We start from the raw sequence: 16,210 nt of genomic DNA, 5'->3' as shown, positions 1-16,210 counted from the left end.
GTCAAATGCATAAAATATGTCCAACCGAATATATACATATTTGTTTTGACAAGGCTCACACTTGCAGCCAGAAGCCAGAGGGAGAAAAGGTCGGTGAGGGAGACAGGAGATGTGAAAGGTAGCGAGCAGCTTTTCAATTTCGCTTTGTATGCATTTCATTTTTACTGTTTCGTGCGCCGATTTTCCACAATTTTCATGGTTGCCCATTTATCCCATAATGATAATGTCTGTTTTGGGTCATTTACGTTGACTTGCAACCCCCTGACGCACAGTCGAGCTGCATGCCTCTTCGTCTGCCCCGAACAGCAACTACATGGAAAACCCACCCCGTGTCTATATACGTATATAAAATGTAATGCTAGTTTCAGAAGTTTCCATTCGGATCAGAGCATGGTTGAGTATGTGATATAATTATCAGTTGTGATCCGTGTTGTTGCCCAAAGCATCTTAGTTATGTAATGTGTCCCGAGCTTCTGCTAACACAAATAATTTTGTGACGCCAGCATTGAGGGATAACATTTTTATGTTCAGCATTTTCTTGAAGGACTTTATTCATAAATTATTCAATATTGCTGTCAAGAAGTTCCTTTCTTTTTAACAATTTATATATTTATTTATTTTTATTTTAAGCTTTCTCCGTTTTTTTTTTTTATTTTAAGCGTATTTTTGTATTTTAAAGTACTTTGTGTGAACAAATTTGCGAAAGCTTCTTTAAAAGCATCTGCAATTATGCAAATCCACCTTCATGTTCGGAAAATGCGCGAAAAAGGTGACCATCTGATTAGCTTTTAATATATTTGCAAAGAAAGTGCATGTGTATGTAATTTGCAAGGCTTGACATTGTAATAGAATCAATCAATCAATCAATCAAACTGTTGCTTTCATACTTTTCTCCAAATTCCCATAGATTTAAAACTTTTATACAAATATCTATGTAGAGGCAATTAAGGCGTGGCATCATCCATTGCACAAAAACGGCTCCATTCAGTGAAACATGGAGTTCGATGTAGAAAAGGGAAAACTTGGACCGTGCAAAGCCGGGTAAGACACTAGTTAAGCAAATAGCTTGGGTTATATTTTCGATTGAAAGTAGGCCTTGAAAACTTAGTCGTTCGATTTGGTGACTTGAGCTGTGTTAAAGCAGCAGAAATTCAGTTCATTTCTAAACTTTCAGGTGTTCGGACACACGTAGTTTTAATATTAACAGCATACTTTAGTTTTCTTTCTTTCTTTCGGCTGAATATTAATCTATATCAATTTTATAAAACCAAATTAATAAGTTCTTCTAAATATTATTAACGACAAATTTGAGAAAATGGCTTTTTTAAGAAATAAGCCTTCTTTGATAAGCCAATTTATTTCGATGAGGACATGTGAGTATATATATGTTATACTCCAGGGCCTGATGCCGTAATATGTTATTCTCCGTTTAGGCACTTTTAACATACTTTGGTATCGTAATAAATCATTCCGCCAAATATTACCAAAATTTCCATATCCAAATGCTGAAACATTGACACGGCATCAGTTAGTGAAGCCTCGATCTCCGCCAATTTATACGGATACCCTGGCGGAAATTGTGACCAGTAAAATTTTAAAGACCCCAACGACAAAGTCGTTGCCACCGCCCAAAAAGTATGTTGACTTTTTACGTGATGACGATATGGATGACGAGGACGAGGCAATCATAAAGTGGATCAGGACAAAGGATCCAGTAGTATTGAAACAGATGTCGAAGATGATCCCGGAACTTCAAGAAGCAGCCAAGCCCTCGATAATGATATCAGAGATTCCCTCACAAGGCTCCTGCGCCAAGTGCATGCCAGAAATTAAAGCAGCTAGCAGCACAATATGCCTCGGAGGCAGCAGCAGTAGCAGCAACAACAGCAGCAAGAGTAGTAGCAGCAACAACAGCAGCAGTAGCAGCAAGAGCGTCAGCAACGACAGCAGCAATAGTAGCAAGAGCAGCAGCAGCAACAACAGCAGCAGCAGCAGCAGCAAACCCAACAGTAACAACAGCAGCAGCAGTGGCAGCAAGATCAGCAGCAACAACAACAACAACAACAACAGCAGCAGTAGCAGCAGCAGCAGCAGCAGCAGACCCAACAGCAGCAGCAACAACAACAGCAGCAACAACAGCAATATCAGCAGCAGCAGCAATAGCAGCAAGAGCAGCAGCAATAGCAGCAGTAAAGGCAACAGCAGCAGCAATAGCAGCAAGAGCAGCAGCAAAGGCAACAGCAGCAGCAATAGCAGCAAGAGCAGCAGCAGTAGCAGCAGTAGCAGCGGTAGCAGTAGCAGCAGCAACAGCAACAGCTCAACCAAGAATCCAGCTAGGTGGGATCAGCAGCAGCAACAGCAATTGCATCAATTGCAGCAGCAGCAGCAGGATCATCTGCTGCGGCAGCAGTATCACCTGCAGCAGCAGCAGCAGCAACAATATGAATTGCAGCAGCAGCAACATCAACCGAGGCAGCTGCAGCAACAACACAAACAGCAGCAGCAGCAGCAGGATGAAGAGGATGAGGATGAGCAGCAGCGCGACCACGGGCAGCAACAGCAACAGCAGCAGTATGCGCAGGAGCAGGAGCCTCATCAACACTATGAAGAGGGAGAACTACGTCAACGACGGCCAGAGGAAACGTATTTCGAGAGAGTATTTAAAATTCAGCATGAAAACATGCAGAGAATCCAGGAGAACGACAAAAGAATCAAGATGCATATGGACAATGTGAAAATACAGAAGCGGATACACAAGCTAATGCAGCTACAGCAGCAGCTCGAAGAAATGGAGCCCATCCCCTATACACCGCACAAGCCTAGAAACTATCAGTTTGCTCATACAAGGAATGATCGAATAGGTTCGCAGTACATCGAAGAGCTGCGCCCGATGAGTACAGCCAGCTATACGCATCCCATATATTGTGCGCGCTTCAAGCATTCACTATCCGATTTTGAGCCATATACCCCAGCGCACGCGGACTCTGACAATGGGGATATAATTGCCAAAAATTACAGCAAATCTGTGGACAACATACATCGGAATAGAGCTGTCCATCAAGAGCTAAACCCGGCTGTTAGAGAAACGAACAGGGAGTCTGCCATGTATAAATTGTGTAAAGGACTCTTGGAAGTCAGAAATAAGAGTACCAAGTATTAATGGCACTCTACCCTCGACTAGCGGTAAGCTGCACTTAACTTGGAAATATTTGGCGTAAAGGTAATCAAAAGTCCCTCAGATTTTATATGTCTCGTCTATGTGAAGCACTCTGTTGTTAGCACGCTTTTATATTGTAAGACACCTCGCAAACACACAAACTACATTGCAAGAGAACACTCGTGTAATTCCAAACTAATAAAGTGGCTAACAGCTCCTAAGATCGCGCGAAATTTTCAGTCTCTTTCAATAGGTGTATCTAAATATATATATGCATAAGTATTTAATTATATATATATATATATATATATAATGTTTTTGAGACATTTCATTAAGTTTTTATGTAGAGTTTATGTAGAGCTTTGAAAATAAGTGAAGCAAATCGGATACAACCTAAAATTCGCACGTCTCAAATGATTTTGCATATAGATCTTGACACCCATTTATCCTGAGGAATGGATATTACAAAAGCTGCGAAACAACTCTCTCAAATAAATTTGAAAAAATTTTCTTTGAAAATGAGTTTGAGGCCGATCGGACGGTTAACAAAAAAGTTTCATGCAAACGTTTCTCGCGATTTTTCCACCTTTTTTGCTTGCGGGTGGAATTTCTCGAAACCCCGTTTTAACGTGCACCTTCATAACAAAAGCTAACTACATTGAAAAATACAGCTCCCTAGCCTTTACGGTATGGGCTGTGCGTTGATCACCAATCAGTCAGTCAGTTTTATATATAGAGATATCCAAAAGGGACATCTGTTCAACGTTTTGCAACACTACGTTTGCGATTACTATTTTATTTTAATCGAATTTTAAATAAAAAATTTTCTAATCGCTTATCCAAATGCTTGACTGGGCTGTCAATCGTTTTGCAACACTGACCCAACCACTTTTCCGAGAAATAATAAATGCATTTCAATTGACTGAAGCCTGAGTGTGGTATATACATATGTATTTACTTGGCCGAATCTGATATTTCTAGCCGATGCTCATCATGTTAAATATGTATATATGTTAATAAAGAATGGCCTAGTATATGCCTTAAAGGATTATCCATGCGCCCCTCTAGTTGTGACTCACATTTGCACAATTCAAATCTATAACTAGATATTTAATGATACCTTTTTGCAAGTGCAAAACTAATTCGTGTCAATGGTTATTGGAAATCGTATTCCGTTACGGGGGCACGCCCCCTACTGCATGAGTATCAATGTAAGTGGCAACACGCCCGCTTAGAAGCGGGCATTGTGTGTTCTTTCTGCTGTTGAAAAAGTCTTGTGCCGTTTGACATGTCAACTAATCTAACGCGCCAGATGACCTCGTTGCGCAGCAACCCTTAACACACACGTGAACTCGGCAGCGTTCAGAGGCAAGCGGCAAGAGCTAACAGCTCAATATCGCACACACACACACGGAGATCGGGGCCATATAATTAGTGTAATTACCTCAACAGCCTACTAAATTCGAGAAAAATGCAAACAAAAATTAAGAAATCACAACATTTATATCCCCCTGTCAACGAGGCAATGAGGCAATGAATCCACAAGGCTGCTTGCAACAAAAGGAAACTCTATGCCCAATCAATGGGTGTGTGTGAGTGTGTGTCTGTGTTGGACCCTTTTTGGCATCGGCCAACTGGCAAACAATTGAGTCGGACATCGACAGGCAGGCAGCATCTAATGACAGGGTGGATTGCAATTTTTCGTTTTAATTTTGAGTTCAGGGCGAGAAATACAGAAATTTTCGCAGTTGTGTTGCATTGTTGGGCGCAGGCTGTCAAGATCCGTTATAAATTGCAGTGGCTGCTACTTCCGCCTCAAGTCTCGGCTAATTGTGCCATACAGACACACACACACACACACGCTCGCATGATTTGGCAAAATAGAGGAGAAGCGACTCATTAGTCAGTCAACAAAATGTTGCCACATTCCAGCGAAGACCACCAGCCAAAATGCTTATCATCCTGGCCGCTTGTTTATTGCTCCTTTCGCTCCTGTCGCCTGGCTGCGCGCTTACATGGAATCTTGGCGGCGCATCCTTTGATTGCCCCTGCCGCTCACTTATTGAAAATATTTTGGCTACTGTGCGGCACAAACATAATTAACGCCTAATGATAATATTTTGCCAAGCCATGGAATGCGCAAAGAATACAAGCCGTTTACTCGGGGGAATACATTGGCAGACACTGTATTTGTTACGAGTTTTGTTTTTTATTTTCTTCAATCAGTCTTTGTTTTACAAGAATAATAACTAACATTTTGCTAAGCAGTACAAATTCTTAACAATTTTGCAAAATATAATTCAGCATGAATATTTAAAAAAAAAAATTAAATATTTCTAAGACTTAAATTATTGGTTAAGCATGGTCCAGAAACAATTTTATGCATTTTCGTTATTCGCAAAGCATTTATTTTAAATAAATATATATTTATATATATAAATATAAACAAAAAAATAAAAAAGAAATTGTCAAATATACAAATCTGAGAGCCTATGCTGATTAATAAAACAAAAATCTTGTGATTTATTTAAACAAAAAATTGGGTGTATATAGAAGGAAATTATTTATTATTTTTAATTTAATTATTATTATAATGATTCTTGGCATTATTACGTTATTATTATTATTATTATTATTATTATTATTATTATTATTATTATTATTATTATTATTATTATTATTATTATTATTATTATTATTATTATTATTATGTTATTATGGTTACAATTATTATTATTATTATTTTATTATAATTACTATTATTATTATTATTATTTTTCTTATTAATAATGTTTTTATTATAAATATTATAATAATTTTAGCCATACTTTATTGTAGTTTGGAACAATTTTAAGATATTTTTAATAGCACTGGCGTCTATAGCCCTCCTCTAAGATATTCATGCAACCATACACTAGTCTGTAGCTCGAACCGAAATCTTCGTTTGCTTGCCTACTAAAATACAATTTCGTAAATTACCCAAATATTTGCCACACAGCAGTATGAAGCAAAATATAATTATTTCGTTGGACATTTTGTCGTCATAGTAAAGTGAACAGATCCCGATGTTTTCTTCGGCTCAAGCGAAAGGCCGAAATTTCTGCTTTTCACCAATTTCCAGGTTACATAATCTCCGTTGCGATCCCTATCATAAATTCGCCTGCACGCGTCATAAAATTGTTGCTTGCTTTTTAAGGAAAACACAACAGAGAAAAAAGGAAACTCAAAACAATGCAACTCGAGCTAAAAAATAATAAAATAAGATAAAAAAAGACAGTAAAAAATGATGCAAATGGTGTTCGCAGCTTTACGTAATACTCAGGACTGACAACGACTACGCGGATTCTGTTCTGCTTTTTTTTTCTCGCGTATTTCTTGGACATTTTTTACGCTCGCGTTTGATGCAACTTTGGTGCGTTTTGTGTTTTTTATGACACGGCCGCGCAGCGCGCACCTCCATTTGTGGCAGCCCTTTGTTAGCGGTTCCTTAATTTTGTTGCGTCCAGTTTTATGAGCCAGTGGAACTTCTAGTTGCGTGCAGTTTTCTTCTTTTTTTAATGTTGTTCAGTTTTTTAGGTTGACACGCGGCGGTCGCGGGTTCGCGGAAAGAACACCGCACGGCTTTTATGGCTTACGTAATATAACGATCCCGACGAGGAACGCCGGGCTTCGCTGTAACTATTATCGAGCCAGCCAGTGGCCAGACAAGAGCGGAGCAGCCGCAACAGCTGTGGCAAGAAAAGCGTATTGATGCTGCACAATGTCCTGGACAACTAAACAACTGGACACGCACACATATATAGAGCGTAATACACACACACACACACACACGTACACGTACACACGGGTTACAGTTGGCACTCCAGTTTTTGGCTTCCGGGGTGGCCTCAGCCTCAGCCGCAGGCTGCTGCTGCTGCTGCTGCTCATCTATTGACTTTGTGTCAAATTGAGTTATTCAAATGTCAGGACTCGCACACGCACACACACACACACACTCGCACGCGCACACACAAAGCTACACGCACATGGGCACATTTTGATAATGCGCTTTGGAACATAATTCTCAATTGATATCCTGTTGCGTTGTTTTTACAAAATATTTACCTTTCTCATAATTGAAGTGTCTGTGCCGAGTGACGTGCCACATCCTTTAGCATCCTGGCGTGCAATTTTTCAGCCATTTGTGCATGCTCCGCTACCCCGCTAGTCCTGCCTCCCTCTCTCTCTCTCTCTCCGTCTCCCTCCCTCTGTCTTGGTCTCGCTCTGGCTTTGCAGAATTCGAGACTTGCTGCCGCTCCTGCCTTTTCACGCTTCTCCGCACGCTGCTGCCCCGCGGCCCTGTGGCAAATGGCCTCCAGCATCTTGCACAGCGGACGCACTGCACCCTGCTGCCCCGAAGTGCCCGCTGAAACGGCCGCTGCCGCTGCTGCTGCTGCTGCTGATTATGTTGTCGCCGTTGAGCCGAGTCGAGAGCGCGATGCACTTGCCGCACTGGAAAAGTCTCCCGTCGTTCGACCCCGTAAATGAGAAACGCTCCTTGGGTTGCTTCAGCTCGCTCCGGCACCATTCAGAAAAACACAGTCCACACAAAAAGCAGAGGATGAATAAAATGCAAAAAAAGAGAAAAATTTTAAAAGAAAACACTGCAAATGCAGTCAAAAATTTGCACTAATTGTTCTCATTAGGCTTGGCCCGGGGCAGTGCGTGTGGTCAGCTGGCAAATGAAGTCCTGGAGACGACAAAGTTGCTTTGTCACCTGCAAATGATGCTGGCTGGCATCGTGTCCACACAGCCATTATCAATGGACCACGGGCCACTTGAGGATCGTAGGCATACAAACTGGGTGGCATGCAACAAACGGTGGCTGCAACAATGCATGCCACACTTTGTCAAGGATCTATGTGATCTCTACATCTCTACACAGCAATTCCATTTATTGAGACATCAATGTTCCAGATGCTCAAGAATCTGTGAATAGATTTTTGCAAGGATAAGGCATATGCGGAGACAATGCAAGCATACTCTAGACACATACATATATATTTACAAGGAAAAATTAGACAACGTCGCCAGGCTCAAAAAAGCATCAACTTATGCATCAAATTGTGCTTCTTTCTGCTACACTAGGTGGGAGCTGCTCAGCTCCCTCTCTAGCCAGCTGAACTCTTAGCTCGGCTCACTTAAGTCTGTTTATAATCGTGCATTAGACAAATCTGTGCCACACATGGGGCTAATCCGCAGCGCAGCTTAACTGATCGAGCATTTGACACGTTTCACGTTTTCTCAGCCAAAGGATTCGAGCTGCGAATGAAACTCTGCGAAACGAGCCAAAGCGAAAGTTTTGTCAGGGCTCAGACGCGACGCAATGTCACATACCCAAAAATCAAATAGATAAATTGCGGGTATTTGGGTGCACCAGACGGAGACACGTGCAGGAGTCACATGAGGAGTGGGGGCGGGCGGTCTGTTCTGTTCTGGTCTGGTCTGGTCTGGTCTGGTCTGGTTTTTTCAGTCAACCCTTTCGGAGAGCAAATAAATTGGCATTATTAAACGCTCGCTCGCAGGGCTCAGCGAAAATTGATTATTGACAAAAGCGCATTAAGCGGCGTTTTATGTGAGTTGATTTTTATTCCTTGGCAGGAATGGATGCGCATATTAAGGTTCTTGATGTGGTTGCTCGTTGTCCTTGAAATCCTTTGAGCAACCACCAAAAGCCGCTGCAGCGACGGCCAGCAACTTTTTCGAGCGACATCAGAAATCACTTTAATTTCTTTTGCTTGCATTAATGATGACAGCACGAGGACGCGACAGGATAAGTACACGCCCCCATTCGGGTTTCAAGCATAATTGATCAAGTCGCAAGTGCTCCAACCCAAAGTCGCCACATAATCAATTTTAAATGCTAAGCAAGTGTTAGCTGAAGGTGTTGTAAAGGACCTGAAAGGATACACAGACACACAAGCAGGCAGCTGTGGGCTTGTTGATTTGATGGCGCAGGAGCTTAAAGAGCATCTACTGAGCTTATAAATATTTGAGTACTCTTGCATTGGATGACAATATGGACACAATTGTATTTCTCATTTCATAGCAAACACAATTTCATTTTATTTATATACTTTCCTTAAAACCTGTTATCATTTAGAAAATTCTTCTGCGATCCTATTCTTGTTCGATATGAATTGATTTGCGCGGTGGGCACAAACTTCCGTGACGAAAATAGATTAATTCATTTTATAAAAAAATGGTTGAGAAATAATCTATTAGCGCATAGAAATTTCGTAAATATATCATTTTATCATTTGAGGCCTGGTATCGAGTTTCATAAGCTCTGTTAACATTTATTTTTGATGTTCGATGAATGCCTTTGGTAAATTTTTGAGTAATAAAATGAGCCGGTTAAGACCCTGAATTCCAATACCTTGAGCCGAAACCTAAAACGGTTAAGTTAATCAAAGGGTACCGCTTTACTTAAAATGTTTAAAAAACAGTTTGGGATAAACAACATTTTTTTTGGATAGTACAAAATTAGTCAATATAAGTATATTCAATTTAATATAGTGATCATATTTTAATGATAACCAAGGAAACGTTGGAATGTTATGTAATGGAATGTAATATAATAAATTGAATATATATTGAATAATTTTTGATTTGAATATTATTGCAAAAATGTTCAATTATCATAATAATAAGAATAATACATTAAATTAATTATGTTTAAAATAAAGTGATATTGTAGTATTGGAAATTATAAAAAAAAAGAATAGACAAAAGGTTCGAAACAGCGCCTGAGTTAAAGTAAGAAAGATTGAAAATCAGATTCACAAAGCGAATGTTTTGACGAAGCATTGCTTCGAACCTTAAAGTGAAACATCGCGAAAACATTTCTGTTGGATATAGAATAGGATACACATCGATTAGCAAATATGCAAAAACTTAAATATGTTTGTGACAAATAACTTATTAATATATATATATATATATATATATATATATATATATATATATACAAATATGATATATATACAAATTCATATATACACATATGTATTTGTTGACATTCCGAGCGGGTCGAGCTACTGCTGTTCGCTGTACGGTATACTCGACTAATTTCGTTTAAATCCTTTGCAGGCAGCTAGATTTTCATGCCCACTAATCCGGCCGAGTTTTACGGGTGCGGGTGCGGCGGCGGACGGATTGAAACGAGCTGCCAACGGCGAACAATGGCATCATCTATAAAATCACAATTGCAAACAACAATGACGACAATCGCGGCAAGGACAAACAGTAGTGTTGCCGCCGTTATACTGGCCAGGTCGCTCGGCCTGGCTGCCGGGCTTGGGCTGGGCTGGGCCTGGCTGTACGGGTGCCTGGTTCACTCCTTTTCCAATCCTTTTTGGCCCTTTGGGCACATTCTATTCATAATTAGTTGCAGGCAATTAAGAGACTCTCGCGGTCGCTCACAAGGCTAAGGATCTGCGCGCACTATGTCCTGGTGGGCGTCTGGCCACTGCCCAGTTACAGTTACAATTCCAGCAGCAGCAGCAGCATCGGAACCTGGACACTCGTTCTCGTATCGGGCACGCATGTGCGTTTGCAATTTGTTTATTTTGAAAACAAGCGACACCCCTTTCCCCTGAGGCGAGGGTCACTGATCCGCGCTTTAATCCTTTGACTTTCGGCTCAGCCCAACACTTGGCTTAGGGCGAATCGCTTGCTGGCAATGCTGGTTAACTGGCTGGCTAGCTGGCTGACTGGTCTCTTGGCCTTTTCCGGAAAGTGTGGCTTACTTTGGTTCCGCTATCCAAAGTTGTTAATTAACATTTGCGCGCATCGCTTGTTAAGCTGCCTGCCGGCCACGCCCTACAAATACGTACGTTCTAGGGGCGTTTGTTGTTTCCCTCGAAGCCCCGGGCGAGCGATCGATTCGCTCATCAGGCGACATCGGGCGAAACGGGGCGCGTCCAGGGAAGGGGTTTAGTTATAATTAACTGACTTTAGACGCGCCTCGCGCCCTCCAGTTGAGCCACTGATACGCTCTCACCTTGGCTCTTCTGCTGCATGTTGCATGTGGCAAACTAAAAAGATAAACAGATACAAGCGGAACGTGACATCGCCAAACATATTGGCAATATCTATTCTATTCTATTCTATTCTATTCTAATTAAAATGCGTCGGACTCAAAAGTAATTAGGGCCGGTTTCCAAAAGTAAGCGCGTCGTGCATTTTCGATAACAGTTCCAAAATCGATTATTATCGATTTTCAGTCGCTGCTCAAAGAAATTCTCGCTAATTTACGAGCTAGAGACTTCAAATTTGATATATAAATATTCTCGTGTTCGATTTCTAAAGTCTTTACTCGTTCTTTCAAAGTCAATAAATATCTTTTTCCGGCTCAAATAGTTATCGGATAAAATTAAACAGATAGAAGGGACAACGATACGATTTGAAAACTCGATTTATCTGAGCTATATATATAATTATAGTTAAATTATACACTATTATAATTAATTAATTTAATATACCAGCTCAAAGAGTTATTGGAGACCATAAGAGACAACTCGTTGAGTTTCGAGACTCGATTGCATATAATTATAATTAAGTATATGTGAATTTTTGCTGGAGTGCAGGATATCTGCTGGTCGAGCATTTGCGACTCTTATTTTCACATATTTATATGCGTTATTCGAAATGTAATCGGTCTTTTTTTCTTTTTCATATATTATTATTAAATATTGCGATTGCCGTGGAAATGCCCCTAGAAACCAGAAGCCGATGCCTAAACCGAAAATACCGAAAGCCGTGCGACGAGTGTCAAATTAATTAAAATGTCAGCAAAATATGTTCAATTGTTGTTTGCTGCCCGCTGTTGGGAGATGGATGACAGTTGCCTCCACGCCTGGCCACGACTTTTGGGCTAACTGTCAAACTGCATTGACAATATTGGCATTTCCAGGCACACAGCTAGGCGGACGGGACACAGGAAGAGCCCCCGCCCTAAGCAGCCGGACGAACCCTGTCCAAGAGACTCCCTCTCCCTCTGTCTCATGTCCACCCAGATAAGACCCATTCCGTTGTCATATTTTCAATTTCGATATTCGCACGGGCTGGTGCTGGTGTGTGTTTTGTTAACTACCCGGCCTGCCCGGCTTGCCCGGTCTACCCGCTGCCCGCTGCCCGCTCGTAATCTCATGCGTTATACAGGCCGTAACCCCCGTCAATAGTTTTGAGGGTTGCCGTTAATGTGCATTTGACATTTGTGAAATGAGAATCTGGGCAAATGATTCGGATTTATCGCAAATTTGTCGAGCGATTTATGTCGATTTACATGAGTGCCAAATGCCAAGTGGCCACTTGAGGACGGCAGCCAACAGCGGCCAACAGCAACAACAGCTACAGGAGGTCCTTTTGTGATACCAGCTGAGGTTGAGCAGTCGACGGCGAAATGTTGCCAAATGTGGGCCAACAATTTGTGCACTCAAAAATGATTTTGAGCAATGTCAAGACGACACGAATCTTCGATTCAATGAACAATCAATGGATCTTGAAAGAAACTCGCAGACTTCAATGATCCCTGAGCCGAATATCTTGAGATGTTTTTTGTTTTCGCGAGCCGAATTCCTTTGACCACCATTTTTAAGATGTTATTTAACTTTCATCAATCTGTAGGATATATATTTAATAATCGAATTAAGCATTTAGTCAACAGACCTTTACAAGTTACTCCATACTGTTATCTAAATTTATATCTGTGGCATTTTCATCGCCTGAACCAACCGAAAATGTGTAAAAGGTAAATGTATGTAATAAGCAGAAGGAAGCAACTAGAGTCACTAAATTTGAGACGTAGCTTCTAGAATAGTTTATAGAGTCACTCTTACTTGTTAACTTAACTGTAGGCCTACATATATTTCTCATGTCATAAAGTAAATATAGCTAGAAGACTATGCAGGTCTGGAAATGCAAAGAAGAGATTGTCTGCGCTTTGGCTTGGGGTTCGAACCTACTCGCCGTCTTGAGGCTCAGTTCATGAAAGTGGTTTCGCTCAAACCTGAACCCAGGTTTTAGTTTAAAGCGTAGTTTACACACATTTTCGAAAGTTTAAGCTATTTTATTTTATAATTGTAATTCTACTGAGAATAGCCGTAGATATTTTCATATACAAGATACGAGCTAAATTTTGTCGCTCTGATCATTTTGGATTTTTATTGGAATTGTAAATAAATATATTTTATATATTAATAATACATTCTTATTTATTATTGTATTATAATTATCTATCATTAAAAATAATATTATTATTTTTTTTATTTTCTGGCTGTGTCGTGTGAATAATTCTTGAATTTCTTTTGTATTCTTCCATTGCATTAAATATTATTCTTGTCCCATGCTATATTCTACATAAAGAAATTAAGGAAAAGAGGTTTTTTGCTTAAAACTCGTTAAAAATCATTTATTTGGCAAAGGAAATTGTTAATTTTAAGCAGCCAGCCATTCATGTCAGGCTATGTTACTTATATATATATATATATGTATATATTTATATATATATATAGAAGTATATATGTAGCATTGTTTTTTGTTCAGCAAGCCATAAAAATTTGCAAAAAGCACAACAAAACAAAGAACAACAAACAGCCCAAAGGTGTCAAAAACAATAGGCTAGAAAGGATGTAGAAGTCGCTACCTCCCTCCCTCCCTCTCGGTCTCTCGTCCGTCTCCCTCTGGTGTAGCCCTCCACGGCGTGGGTGTCGCGTCATGCATGAGTGAATCCTTGCTGTCCTTTATGCCCGGCCGCGTGTTCGCTTATGGCGAAAAAATACTTCACAACCGCCTTTGGAGTTTTGAAGTCGGCGTCAACATTAAAAAGGCAAGTGTTCATATTCGCGAAGTGTGTGTGCGACTGTGTGTTTGGGTGTGTGGCTGTGTGTGTGTGTGTGTGTGCGTGTATTAGTGTGTGCCTTAGTGTTGGTTGGTTGGCTGGCTGCATTCGGGCGAAGGAGTTGGATTCCTTGTCTTGCTCGTTGTCGGTCTTGCAATTGTTGGGCTTGCTGAATGCGCCATAAAAACGTCAACGGAATTCGCAATCGCAATCACCTTTTGTGTTGTTTGAGTGTCGTTCGTTGTTGTTTGTTGTTGTTGTTGGTTGTTGTAGGTTGTTGTTTGTTGTTGTTGCTGGAATGCAAACAAATGACAGCAGCAAGGACGTTGCTGACAAAGCCAAACGCGAAAATGTCAGCGGGCAATTCAAGAGAGGGTGTTGGCTGTGTGTGTTTTCTTTTTTTTTTCATTTTTCATTTTTTCATTTTGTATATTTATTTATTTTCTGGAGCGGGCCACGACTTGCAGCCGGAAAGGATTATTTTGCAAAAGGCGGGCGAAGTAAATAAATCGGCAAGAACAACTCGATATGCCGAGCAAGTCGAAGTGTGTATACTCTAGAAGTGTTAAATGTTATTATTAGTGGGAAGTACAAACAGATCCCTAAACGTTGTCCATTTGATAAAGTGTGACCTCTATATATACCCCAACCGTCATGTTATAGCCTGAGCTAACCACCGATTCTTGGCGTAATAAATGAAAAAAAATCAATTAAGACAAGACTAATGGGAAAGAAACAGTCGAATCGGTTATTATCAGCTACTAGATACTCTTTTATTCAACGAAAATGATCAAATTAGCTGCATAAGGCTTCGTAAAAATCAAAAATATGCCAATAAACGAGCACATAAAATATTGTTGACTTGTAAAACTCAACTCGCAATTCCATCATGCAAAGTACATAAACAAAAGATTTAAATAGATGGTCGTAAAAATTGGTATTCGTGTTTACAGATGTAGAGTTCAAAGGGGTTTGTCTGATATAACCCCAATGTGAATGCATAAGAATCAAGTTTGAAGATAAAAACAGTATCAAACAAATTAAACGCATGATCAAATCAATATTCGAATGTGTAAAGATCTATACTCATTTGAGTATAGCTTATTTATTTATATACGACAAAATAGAGTTTTATTCTTGATTCTCATTTACTTAAGACATTCATGCTCTTCGGCAAATGTAAGAAAAACCATAAAAAAAAAAGAGTTCATTTAGATATTATTATATTATATCCTCAAGCCAACTGAACAAAGATTTAAAAATGTTACGATTCGCTTGAGTTTTGTGCTTCGGTTCGTGAGCCTGGCTTGCCAAATTTGTGAGCCCATATAAGTATATATCCTACATATATATCCTATGCATACACACAAATGTTATTCTACAAAATATTTTCAAAATTATTTGAATGAATCCAATGATTGCCAACTTATGCTTTGGTGATGAGTCTTCCTCAAAGTTTGTTCATTTTGAATCGAATGGTTTAGCTCGAGTTTTGGTTCGATTGTGTGCATCTCGTTGGGTTCAAGGCTTAAATATGTTTTAATGCATTCAGTTCAGGTTGGGTTCAAGTTGCGTTTCATAGTAATAAGTAAATTGGAATTGCGTGTTGGAACCGGTGCGGCCTGCAGTCGCGGGTTCAACTCTTTAACAAAAGCCTTGCCTTTGCTGATTGAACCTGGTCGCCTTGTTGCTTTCGGGCCCCACTTCCACGCGCACAAGCTGTTAACCTTTTTGATTGCTTGCGCCGTGTTTGACAAATAAAATGTCAAATTATTAACACAACATTGTTGTGCTTGTAGCTTGATTTTCGCTGCCTTTTGCTGCTGTTCTGTTTGCTGTGGCTTGCCGTTCCGTTCCGTTCCGGTAACCCCGCAAGCAGCTTGTTGGGGTAAGTTGGCAAACAATCGCCTAACCCCCCCCTCAGCTAACCCCACGCCCAATTACATGCAACCGGAGCCCAGTGGGAACATGTGTATAGGGTAAAAATCGCGACATATTGCCAATAAACAGCAGGTGGCGCTGACATTGTAAATGAATTGCAAAAAGAGAAAACCACTCGCTATGCAGCACTCTCTCTCCCTCCCTCTCTCTCTCTCTCTCTCTCTCTGTCTCTCTGATTCTGGCAGACATAAAAAACAATAACAGATATGGCTAACCGAGTTCCATAAAAC

At 40.3% G+C, this 16,210-nt stretch overlaps 1 protein-coding gene across 1 annotated transcript; it reads left to right on the top strand.

Moving 5' to 3' along the window:
* The first annotated feature begins 2,448 nt into the window (after positions 1 to 2,448).
* On the top strand, positions 2,449 to 3,375 carry LOC115764331. The gene is made up of 2 exons (XM_030707281.1): positions 2,449 to 3,183; positions 3,240 to 3,375. Exon 1 carries the CDS (start codon positions 2,681 to 2,683, stop codon positions 3,158 to 3,160), a length of 480 nt encoding a protein of 159 aa, XP_030563141.1. The 5' UTR covers positions 2,449 to 2,680; the 3' UTR covers positions 3,161 to 3,183; positions 3,240 to 3,375.
* The last annotated feature ends 12,835 nt before the right edge of the window (positions 3,376 to 16,210 follow it).

Source organism: Drosophila novamexicana, unplaced genomic scaffold (assembly GCF_003285875.2).
Source record: "Drosophila novamexicana strain 15010-1031.04,08,12 unplaced genomic scaffold, DnovRS2.1 tig00000820-arrow-pilon, whole genome shotgun sequence".
NCBI lineage: Eukaryota > Metazoa > Arthropoda > Insecta > Diptera > Drosophilidae > Drosophila > Drosophila novamexicana.
Note: the sequence above shows the minus strand (reverse complement) of the source record. Positions and strands in the feature narration are given on the sequence as shown.

Coding starts and splice junctions, on each gene's coding strand:
- LOC115764331 (XM_030707281.1), top strand. CDS start 2,681: ATGCAGAGAATCCAGGAGAACGACAAAAGAATCAAGATGCATATGGAC.